General features: G+C 41.1%; 1 protein-coding gene across 2 annotated transcripts in view; it reads left to right on the top strand.

Annotated features, from left to right (window-relative positions):
- The window catches only part of SUSD4 (sushi domain containing 4), a 74,136-nt gene that overhangs the window by 37,667 nt on the left and 24,233 nt on the right, over positions 1–12,236 (top strand). For both annotated transcript variants that reach the window (XM_066568472.1, XM_066568471.1), the window contains exon 3: positions 7,138–7,350. In XM_066568472.1, the coding sequence (XP_066424569.1) occupies positions 7,138–7,350 (213 nt within the window). The remainder of the gene's footprint in view (positions 1–7,137; positions 7,351–12,236) is intronic.

The following is a 12,236-nucleotide window of genomic DNA, read 5'->3' on the forward strand; positions in this document are numbered from 1 at the left end:
TTTCATAAGGGTTCATAAATTATGCAGTCAGACTTGTTACTCCCAGGCTTTTGTAATCCAACAAGTGCTTCTTGCATTATAAATGAAATGGCTTATTTACAAAGATAGCACAACTATATTAAGTGTGAGAAGTTGTGATTAAAGGGATAAGCCTGTGCTGTTTAACATATAAATTAGAAGAAACTCTTTCTCCAAAAGAAACAAATGCTTTTTTTTTAGTTTGCTGTGGGTTTACTGAAGTGCTTTGCTGATTGTATTCTGAACCACCTTCTTTTTCCAGCAATTTTAAATGGTTTTTCTGTGTGTATTAGCCTAATGTCCAGGCAATAAAAGAATCCTGCATCGAGGTTCACATCCAAAATTCAAACTGGTGAGGGTTTCTATGGGTAGGAAATTCAGCTTGTTCCCTGCTGCCTGACACGGTCAGGCACCAGCTGGGATGTGCTGTCAGCTGTGAGTGTTGAATGGTAATTGGAGTAACTAATTGGTGGCATGATCCCTGAAAGAAAGATGCTGTTATTACATCTGCAGTCATCTATGCAGGGCCTATGAACCTGCCCTGCTGACATTGCAGCTTGTGCTTCTTTCTCCCTGGTGATATTCCCAGGCAGAAGCAGTTCCTGGGTGGCTCCTAGAAGATCCATTTTGTCCTGCTTGTGGCTCCTCACATTCCATCCCCTGTACCCTCTCTGGAGGGAGCAACAATTCTTGGGCTTTCTAGGGAGATATCAGTTTGTTTTAGCACAAAAATGCCCAGGGACTTGTCATACTTGAGTAGGGATTTTAAGGTTGAACTGATCATTGCCCTTACGAGCATCTTTGTCTGTTCCTTTCCAAGGCCCCGTTGAGAAGAGGAGAGAGAGAGAGGTGGTGGGCATAGTGGTGGGCAAGATTTGGGATCACAGTGATCTTCTAGGAGAGTGCAAGGGCAGGTCGGGTGTTGGCTGACAGTGGGTTGTGGTGAAGGAGGATGGAGAACACAGGTGGGAGGCCGGGGTTGTGGGAGAAGATGAAAGATTAGAAAAATGAAGAACTGCAAATGAGTGAACCTTTCAGCCTTTTGAATGACCAATTGCCTCTCTTGGAGTCTGCTGCCCTTCATGCAGGACTTGCATGTTCATTTATTACTGCAGATGGGTCAATTTGGTGCTCAGGAGCTGCATTACACACTGATTTTCTTTTTTTCTGCTATGAAGCTCGTGTGTTATAAGAAGGATGTTGTGTTGTAAGTAGCTTAATGGTGTTTTTGATTTGATAGATCAGCTTGTGACTTAAGCAAAATACCTGCACTTGGAGGTCTTTTTTGCTGTTCTGTTTCTCCTACAAAGTAATTTGAGCTTCTCTGTCTCTTCCAGTGGCTTGTTATTCTGCCCTGGGTAAGGCTTAGCCCAGTGAGGAGGGATATGGAGCCATGCTGGGAGCTGGGAGCGTGTTCTGCAAGGGTAGCAAGGGAGGCTGTGATTCACATCCTGAACAGGGCAGGGCTTTGCAAAGCTGCTGAAGTCTCAGGGAAGCTTAAGCATTACTGACCTTTCAGGGATTAAGGAGAGTTTAAATTTTAGCAGGCATTTCACTAATGAAATCATAGCTTTATAATTAAATTTCACTTCCAAGTCTAGATGCTAATTGAAGCACATCCTTCCTTTTCTTGTTCCTAGGGTACATGGATAGTTCAATTAACATCAGCAGCAGCAAGGAAGCATAAACAGCCAGAGGCACACAATGCTGTGACTGCATGGCTTTCACAGAAACAGGGCAGAAACTCCTGAAGGGATGAAAACAACTTTTCCTTTGTACAAGACAAGCAAGCCCTTATCATGTTTGCACTTGTGGCTCTTCTGTTTTAGTCCCAGAATGGCTTTTTATTGAGAGCTGGCCTAAGATAACCTGCTCCTGCAGTGTTTACAGACTCCTTCTAAAATGTGTGTGCAGGCAGTCTGGTCCTGCCAGAGTCTGTGAAGCCTCTGCTTCCCCTTGCTTCTAGTTGAGACAGATTTAGTGAACCAAAATGCAGGTGTTGATGTACAAGAAGCCCATTCTCCATCCTGCTGAAGACAAACACTGAAAATACTCTCTATCTTGAATATTATTGCACATTATACATCACTTTTCATTCACTGGGTGTATATAACAAAATGGAATGAGAGTGATGCCTCTGTTTAAGAATGAGTGAAGCCAGTTCTGAGCTCACATGGATCATCAGTGTGTAAGTGAAATGTTTTATAGCAGCTTTAGAGGCAAAGAAGTCCATCAAATCTAGATTAGAAATCACCTTGCCAGCACCATGAATTTACAAGGAGCTGTAAGATACAGAGGTGAGAGAAGAGGTGAAACAAGGAAAACAAAACATGAAACTGAGAAAAAGAAACAGAGAAAAATAGATTTATGGGTTGAACTGAGGGGCTCTTCCTCCTGCCTTTTTTTAAGCATGTCTGAAGCTCAGTTGTGGCTGTCACGATTTCTTGTCATCACACATATGTAATGTTCCCCTGGATTCCAACTTTTCAGGCTTTTCATTGGGGATGAGATGAATAATTTTAAGTTTGAGAATGTACAATGCAGAATTCTAGGAGCAATTTGATCAAGTTATTTACAATGGTTCATTTTATACCCCAAGGAGGACGTTGCTATTTTTCAGTCTTCTCATTAATTTTACATTATTTTACCTGACTGACAATACCAAGAAATTTAGGTAAAGTAAGCACCATATAATCTGATTGAGGGTTATCCAAATCAAGAGCATTGCTATTTTCTGGTTGGTCCAAGAGTAGAAATGTGGTAAATTGGTAAATACCAAACCCAAAATATATTCTGTATCAACTGCATGCTTTGTTGATGATGATGACCTTATGTGCTCATTAATCTTGCCAAGAAGACATTATTGTCCATGATATTTTACACAATGTCCCTTAAAGGTACTGCGATACAGAAAGTCTGCGACTTGGACCAAATATTAACCTATTTTGATTACTGAAATAGTCAGTTCCAGCAGTAATTGTGTAGTGTTTACTTTAGGGATTTAAAGCCATGCAATAGCATTCCATAAAGTTGCTGCTAATGATGTAGTATTGATTATGATGGCTGCTGGCCTTACTAAATTTTTACTATATAGGCAACATGAAAGTTTACTTCTTTATTTAAGAAGTGTGTTGTATAATTTTTACTAGTAGGTAGTGATGATGATTTCCCCTTCCCTCCTTTTAACCATGAGAAAAAGCCCAGTAATCTTCTTTTCCCCAAAGACTCATTGAAGGGTTTGTCAAGAAAGAATCCATTGTAGTTCTGAGTTACTTTCTATCTTATCTGATATATCTTTTACCTGATGGATAGCAGCTTTTTATTATAGCCGAAAGATTGGCTTTCTCTTCCAAAGACCTATATGATGGCTCTGGCTGAGAAGATTTTTGGCTTTTTTCATCAGGTTCTAAAGGGATTAGAGCATAAGATGGCTATAGCATCTCATCTATAATGTACGATTACTCCTACCATTAGAAAGTTACTGTGTCACAACTTGGGAGTAGCTGCTCTTAAATGCATAGTTTGGAAAAAGAAAAGAAAGAAAAGATTGTGAGGAAAAAAAATTACCAAGCTGTATCTGTATCTCATTGAAGACATATATTTAAAATTTTTTGATAGGGTGGAGCTTAACTAGATGAGATTGTATGGATAGAATTATTATGTAAAGGGTCTAATTCTGCTATTATTAGGAAGAAATGGAAGATGGCAATTCTCAGGGATGTTTGAGCATTATTGTTCTTGAATACTGTACCAGAAAGTTTATACTTAAATTGGAAAAGACTGATGGACTTAGTTGTCTGCTAAGTAAGCTGTTGAAACTTCACCACAGCTCTTGTGCAAGAGAGGAGCAGGCCTGGTGAAAATCAGAGCAGTTCCTGGATTCTCTGGATGGTGGCAATTGCCCCTTTGGAACACCTGCAGTGCCTGTTGTGTGCTGGGAGATCCTCAGCACAGGGGCAGCCTTCCCATACCTTCCTCATACCTCCTTCTTCCCAGCCCCAGCACAGCCCTACCTTCTCTGCTTTGTGCCTGGATCATCTACACTTTCATATTGAAGCTTGACATCCAGGTGCCTTCCACTGTTTCCAGCAGGACTTTGATTTGAGCCACATCTACTGTTCCTATCTATGGAGCTAAGATGGGCTTAGGGATTTATTTGCTTTGCCTTCATGGCTTTACCATGAGATGCTACTGTATTGTGTGTGCCATCTGCCTAATTGGCTCTTCCCTGAGACTTTTTCCTTCTTCCTTGTTTCAGGAACAAGCCAGGAAGTGGCGATCCTCTGCTGAGTCCGTGTGTCATCTCTTACGCAGTAACTGAGTAACAGCTGGCTACTGGCTCTGTAGAAACCAGAGGGTGCATTGTCGCAGACATCTTTCATGAAAAATCCTTTCTTAGGATTTTTCCTTGTGACAAGCTGCAGTTCAGCAACCAAAGTAAACAATGGTTATCTGCTGCTGTGGAATGCAACAGGTGATTGGTCTCCTGTGGGTGTTTGGATTTCTTGACCACTCATGGCAGAGCTGGCTCTTGCTCTGTCTGAGACACAGATCTTTGTTATTCATTCTTTTCTATTCTTAGCTTAGCTAGCTGCTGAAGAAACTTTTCCTTTCTATTGCTTTTTAGTATAGTCTTAATGTAACATATATCATAAAATATTAAATCAAGCCTTCTGATCATAGAGTCAACATTCTCGTCTCTTCTTCATCCTGAAAACCCTTGTGACCACAGTCACAGGTGCATAATTCAATTTTCCCATTCGTGTTCCAGTTTCTACTTGGGAATTCCCCTTGGGGATAGATTTGTCTGCTTGCTAACCGCACTCAACAAAAAGAACCTGAGAGACCCACACACTGCAAAAGGATTTCAAGGAAGAATGGAAATCTTTGCTTGTGAAGGGTCACCAGAAAAGTGGCAGTAGGGTCACAGAATTAGCCTGCTCTAGGGAAGAAAACATTCTTGCCTTCCATGTTTGGTTTTGTGCTGACAAGCATAAAAGTCTCTAACTTTGCATATTTGACTGTATGAAAACTGAGAAATGAGCTTGGCTCATTTTTTTTACCAGGCAAATTGTGTGTGACCTCAGCACCTTTCCTTTTCCTGTGTTGTTGCAGAGGCAAAGTAGTAGGCAGCAGTGTACTTTTCCCTGATGCAGCTAGTGAGAAAGGACATATATCTCAAGGTGAGTTACAGTATTCCTCACCTGACTGCAAATTCCGAGATTACTGAAGTAACAAAATTGATCTAAATGTCATGTTATCCCTTGGTTTAATGAGAAATAATTAAGATCTTCACTGACATTATTAAAGGACGTGAGCTTGCTGTCTGGAGCATAAGAAGCTTCTTTTTAATCTCCAGTAAAAATGGACAGCCTTTCTCTGTTAATAAGTATTGCCTACAGCGTGTAATTCCATGATCATAATGACTGTGCTTCTCCTTGTTCATCCCATTGGCAAATGACAGAGTCTGGGGTGATTTACACTGGAGGACTTGAGCTGAGGCAGATGAGCAGGCGTGGGTGGAATTCAGGGATGTGTTTTACTTGGTCGCTGCACTGATGCTTCAATTCCCAGAATGAACTGCACTGGAGGAGGAGTGAAGCTGCTCAAGAGCAGCTGCTTTGCTGCTCTTGTGCTGTTTCAGCCAGGGGAGGGGATGCTGGGGAAGTGGAGAGGGAGATCCATGGGTGTTGGAGCACTGCAGAGGGGTGCAGGGTGGCTGTTGGTCATGGAATTTGGGCTGGGTTCTGTCCATCACATCACCTCCTGGGAATTGTAGCCTAGTTGGGGAGTTCAGCACAGGATCTAGAAATCCAGGAATGTGCAATCCACCCTGGTGACTCCACAGTGTGTCCTGTCTCTGCTCACAGGAACAGGTGACGGGACATAGGACACAAGTGGCTTGATGTAGGTCTCCTGCTTCTTCACTAGCACCTGTCAGCTAGGGGACTGAGCAGAGACATTCAGTGCTCAAATGCAAGAGCCCTTCATCACTTTTAGTGCTCTCCATTTGGCTGCCACAGCGTCACAATGAGCCCTTCGCAGAGGGAATGATTTAGCTTCGGGAAATGGAGATTTATTTCAAAAAGTCCTTTACTGTAATATCTTCCTTCTCTCTGACTGCACTGTGGAGGCATCTGATTCTTATTATGCAGGAAGTAGCTGAGGATGTCTGATACAATTCTTTTAAAATCAAAACATTAAAATTACCATCCAATGATTTTCACATTTTCCAGGCATCCCTCCTGTCAGCATTAATTGCCCCCCTGCTGTTCCTGTTCCAAAGCTATTTGCTCTTTCTGTATGCAGCCCTTGTTCACTGCTGCACTAAACCTTTGCTGCTTTGCAGTAAAAAAAGCTTCCACTTATGCAAATGGCATTGAAATGAGTTTGAGAAAGTGATAAACAGTCACATTTATTGATTGCAACTGTTGGGGTTTAGTTTGTTATTTTACAGTTAATTTTGTAAAGGTAAAGGACTTTACAAATTCCGTTCTGGTGTTAATGGAGTAAAACAGCACTCCCATGACAGTGTGTGGAAAGTGTGGTAGGGTCACCAAGCCAAAGAGATAAGAGGGTCACATTCATCTAACGTCACAGTGTCCCTTTCCCCTGTGGCAGATCTCTCTCCCATCTTGAAATCTCACTGTACTTAGCAATTCTCCTATTTCAATTACTGTGTCTTTGGATGGCAGTTAAGTTTCATGCCTCCTTATTTCCTCTTCCTCTCTGGTTCTGACACATTATTATTCTTACCAGTGACTGCATGAAGCCTCCAAATTCCCATAGTCCCCAGAAGTAATTACAGACACATTACTGAGCAATCCCCACTGGTAGGCTGGGTCAAGTGCTTTATTTTTATCCAGGGCAGCTACCAAGGAGTGTTGTTGACTTTTGCTTCATGCAGCTACTTGCTGCATGAAAAGACAGGAGTACTTCTGTCACCTGAGCATTTCAGCTGGGGGTGGGTCGTCTCCAACCCTGGAGTACCTGGTATCCAAGCAGGGTTGCTAGTGGTCAATATGGAAGGTACAAGGTCCTTGTGAAGATAATGGATAAAGATAGAAAAAGCATGAGAAGTAAATGAGCACAGCTGGATTGTATCTTTGTCTGACACAGGGTTTGATGACCTACAAGCATGTGCTGATCCTGGGGCTCCTGAACATGGCTACAAGATGCCCAATGCAGGTGTTTTCTTTGAAAGTGTGGTGGTCCGGTTCCATTGCCAAGAAGGATATAGGCTCAATGGTACTTCCAAAAAACTTTGTGTGAGACACTTTAATGGCTCCCTGAGCTGGAAACCCAGTGATAAACCTGTGTGCCTACAAGAAGGTAAGTTAGTTTTCTTCAAGCTGTTCGCCACATCAGTTCTTCTCACTTGTCCATGTACCATGTCTGTCTATCTCTGGACAAAACACAACAGGCTGGAGTCCATTTCACTGTGTCTTGTTAGATACACACTTTAATTTTCCATCCATAATCCTCCTTTGTCAGTTAAATTTGTACCACGAGAAGCTGTGTGTATTGAAAGGAACATAAAGAAATGTGAAAATAGAATTTAACCTCCCTTTTTAACTAGCTACAAATAGATGCAGAGAGGAAAAACAACCTCCATTGTAAATTCACTGTAACTATTTATTAAAGCTGCCCACTTAATATTCCTTTCTGCAATATTTTACTAGAAAAATACAATCAATTTCCAATGCTACTGCTCCTGCTAATCAGGAATTTTAAATAATAGTATTTGGTGATGTATGCATGAGTCAAGTCGCAAAATCGAATACACAGAGACTGCAAAAGTTTAAAGCCAGGGTAGAAGTTTACTCTGAGGTAATTCAGACAATTATGGCATAACCAATTTATTTTTATTGTATATTTGAAATTGTATTTGGTTTTAAATACTTAGGATGTTTCATTGCTTTCTTCTTCTAGGTCTTAGAGGCAGGATTGATTTGAATTTTATAACTGTAAATTTTGGCCAAAGTACACCCAAGCAGCACAAATTATTTATTTCACCAAGTATATTAAAGATATAACCTGTCCTTGTTGTTGATTTATTTTTGGTCAACAGAGCTATTAAAGTCAACAGACATGAAAAGTGTTGGTTAAATAAAGTGTTTACATTTTAGTGTTGTGACTTCTCCACTGAAGACATTAGTCATTGCCTCGTTGTCTTCATGTTGGAGCAAGATAAATTCTACTTCAGATTACCTTTCACCATTTAAAATAAATACATGGACTTTATTCAGAGGTAGTTGAAGATTTATGTGGCTCACAAACAACTTACTGCAAAGGATCATGCATCACTTAGCCTTTATAAAATCTGCAGGTACTTGTTTGTGATCCTAGGGGGTAGGTGTGAGAATCCTGTGCCAGGACAGGGATGTGACATGACAGGGACAAGCACAGCCTGGGAAGACCACACTCAGGAGGTGCATGTGAAGGGAACAACCCTAAACAGTGGCCAGTGTGAAAGTGATGCATGAGATAATGGAGAGAGTAGCCAGAGGCAGCTGGTAAGGAGTGCATGGGCTTTCAGGCAGCTGGCCTGTTGGCAGGAGAAATTTTGGTTAAATATGTTCTCCTGGACAAGTCTGAGGCCATGGGCTACAGAGCCATGAGGGACATAGTTGTGAGCCGTCTCATCAGGTGACAGCTGATGTCTAGAAATAAAGGCAAAGGGGTGCCAACAGCACCTCATCATATGGCCACATGGGTCAAAGAAATAACCTGATGCCTTTAAAAATAACTATGTATGAAAATCGTGCTTTCTTCTGTGACAGCCACTTTTCATAAATGACCTTGTCTCTCATCTCATGGTTATTTAAGAAAAAATACATATAGCGTGACAGCAGCCTATGTCTAAATTGGCTATTGGAACTACCAGAAAATGCTTTAATGCTTGGAAATTCTGTTTCCTTAAGCACAGCAGGAAGCTAGGAAGGTTGATGTGCATCTTTGAAATGTTGCCTGTATCATCCACTGCAGTTGTTAAAACAAGCATTAATGTTCTTTATTAAATATTCAAACCTCTTCCCTCCATCCCAGTGGAAATCTGTGGAGGAAGTTTCTGATCACAATGCCATCAGCAACAGAACTGCCACTAATGTCAGTGTGATCAACACTCGAACCAGGTGTTTTCAAAAAAGAAAGAAATTGGAAGATGAGAATGTGATGGATGATGTGGCAACAGTTGCTTTAGAGATAATAATTACTTTCCAGCACAGAACACTTAAAAAAGATTGCTAGCCAATGCTCTGATCAAGCAAAGCACTTAAGCTGGAACATAACTGTAATTATGTGATTAGTCTTGTAAAAGTTCTTTGCTCAAAATAGGCAGATGCAAAAATGCTTCTTATTACTTGGACCAAAGATTAGGACCCTGATTTAGGATTTAGTGAATCAAGTGCTTAAGTACTTCCCTGATTAACATTATTATAATACCTCAGGTATTAGATTACAGCATTAATTCTTCTTTCCATTGCATAATAGCAGCACTGATTCAGAAGAAATACTAAGCAAAGGCTCAGTGGCAGTCCATGAGGTCTAGGCACTGGCTTAAGTGATTTTTAGACTGATCCTTTTGCACACTGGGAGCAGAATATTGAGAGAGGGCCATGGTAGAGAGGCAGACAGTGTAGAAACATGGCACATCTGGATATGAGTTAAGAGAGAATTACAACAGGGTTTGTGATTCTCAGCTGTCTAATGACATACATAAAATTTTCATTGCAGAAGTTCTTTAATGATATATAGAAAGAAATTTGAAATTTCTAGCAACTGCTGGAGAAGGGAGAAGTTGATGTTTTCCCACGCATCGTTACCTATCCCAAGGTGAAATAAACTTTATGCTGCACTTACCATTTATGGCGGGGGCTGGCTGCTCCATGGCCTATGGTATGCTCTACATGCCTCTCATCCCAGCATATTTAATTGTCAGTCAAGCTCAGTGCCAGCTGAGCTTGAACACTGAAAACACTGTACTTTGGAGTTCATTTACTCTACAGGAGTTTCGATTCAGAGAAGGACAATTTTATGTCTGTATGTTATGTACATTTAATTGTTGTTATGTGTTTACTAGCACAATTTCTAATCACAAATGGATGCTATTTACCAAAGGAAGCAAAGCAACCTGTTTCAGAATGTAATTGATTTTAGATCTAATATGTTTGCCTAGAGCTCTTCACCCAATCGATTTGATTTTATTTTATATCTGTCATGTCTTGTTAAGAGGCGGGAGATTCTAAGTGTGAGGACGAGAATGAAGTTGTATGACTTGGTGCCCAATAAATGCCCTGTCAAAAATCTGTATGCTTAGACTTACGTTCTTATGTTGATCTACAGCATGATGTGACTGTACCTTTCATCAGCTCTAATACAGTTATGCACATAAATACCAAACCTCTGAGGTAGGAATTTTGTATTTACTGTTTAAGAGCAGTATGTCATGTTGTTCACACTTTAATCTAATTTTCTCCCACTGTGATAATGTGGCTGCTGAGGCTGTTGTCCTACTTGGAACAAATGCTAGCTCTTTCCTGTGAGATTGAATCTAAATTTACAGTCTGCATGAAGATGGCAACAAAGCAAAGAGCTGTGTCCTCCTCTCCCTGTGCTTCTGCAGGCAAACACCTTGGAGATGTTCTCAGTGCCTCATTCTCCCACTGACAAGGATGATAAACCTGTATTGAAAGTAGTAGACTAGTACATGGTTTGGCTACAGCTTTCCTGTAGGACATTTAGCCCTCCATTTGCTTTGCCTTTGTCCCTGAGTCTATGAGATGACGGAAGTATTTTTATTTTTCCATCTCTTATCTGTCTTGCCCAGTGTTTGCTGATTCTTAACCCTGATTATGAGCACTCTGTGACATTTGTAACCAGGCCACAGCTCAATGGCCACAGATCTTAGGTGAAATCTCTCTGCATTGTTGAAATACCAGCAAAGACAATAGAAAGAAATGGTTATTTAATATGCACTAAAACACTGTGTTTGCCATCCACAGAACAATCCTAATAACACAGTACTATCGATTTAACATTAGTAAAAAAAACAAGGGACAATATTGCTCTTAAATGCTTACTTTGAAGAGAACAGAATGTAGATGAGCTCTCCCTGCATCAAACCAATTCTTCATGATATTCCACACCACACAGACAGTGGTGTGACTTGATGTAGTCAAGGCTAATTCAGAAACTTGTCAACAGTAAGATACACAGGAGCACCAGACCTCTGCATTTGAATGTACATACAGGTAGCAAACAAAACAGTGCCAGAGCAGGGATTGGGCAGTTCTTCAATTGTACACACTCTTACAGTGTTGTAAAGGTCCTTGACATGGTTTGGACCAGCATCCATCAGGGCAGTATTCCCAAGTAAATCCTGCAAGTATCTTCTTGGGTTAGCATGGACCAGGGATAATTTTTGGATGGTAAGGGCTCACCTGCAATAGATACAAGCCATCCCAGGCCAGCTGGTACCCATGGATGGTGTGGCTATCTCCATGCTGTCTAGGTCATGCCTTCCTTCTCAGTTGCTATTGTGGTCCAAGTGCTCTTGGGAGGAGGTAGGGTGATCTTTCTTTCCCATGGGGTGGAAGGAACAGTTCTGAGAGGTTCTGCATGGTTTGCACCTGAGCAAAACACTCTAACTATATTGTTTAACAAATTTTATTCTTCAGACCAATCTTCTGTGATGGAGGACACACTTGGTTTGCTAAAGCCAAGAGTTCCTAACGTACAAATCTTCATGAAAGTTAGGGCAAGGTGAACTCTTGTGCCTGTCAGGCTGTTGAGCCTGCTGGCTCTACCCCACCTCTTTCTGCCCCTGCAAGATAACAAACGTGTCCTTTTGGCTGGCCCATTTTAATACTCACACAGTAGATTTAAGCAGATGATGTAAAACTGCCAGAAGGGAGTGTAAGTCATAGCCTTTGCTGCTCGATGCTGGTTAAAGACTGTATATTGCCTTAAATGGTTTAGCAGCTTCCACAGATTTGCTGAGAAGGACTTAGAATAAAGTAGTTTATTTTTCAGGACAGGACATTTTAAAATTCAGTCACTTCCTTCTAGCTTTTCCAAGCAGAATTTGTGCCAGCTAATCCAGTTGTTTGTGGAGAGGTGGCTACTGCAGTTTATGCCTAAGTGCTAAATATGAATTTAGCCAATGGGAAAACATTTGCTTGCAAGGCATCAGGAAAAAGAGCTGTAATATTGTGGTC

Source organism: Molothrus aeneus, chromosome 33, assembly GCF_037042795.1.
Source record: "Molothrus aeneus isolate 106 chromosome 33, BPBGC_Maene_1.0, whole genome shotgun sequence".
Taxonomy (NCBI): domain Eukaryota; kingdom Metazoa; phylum Chordata; class Aves; order Passeriformes; family Icteridae; genus Molothrus; species Molothrus aeneus.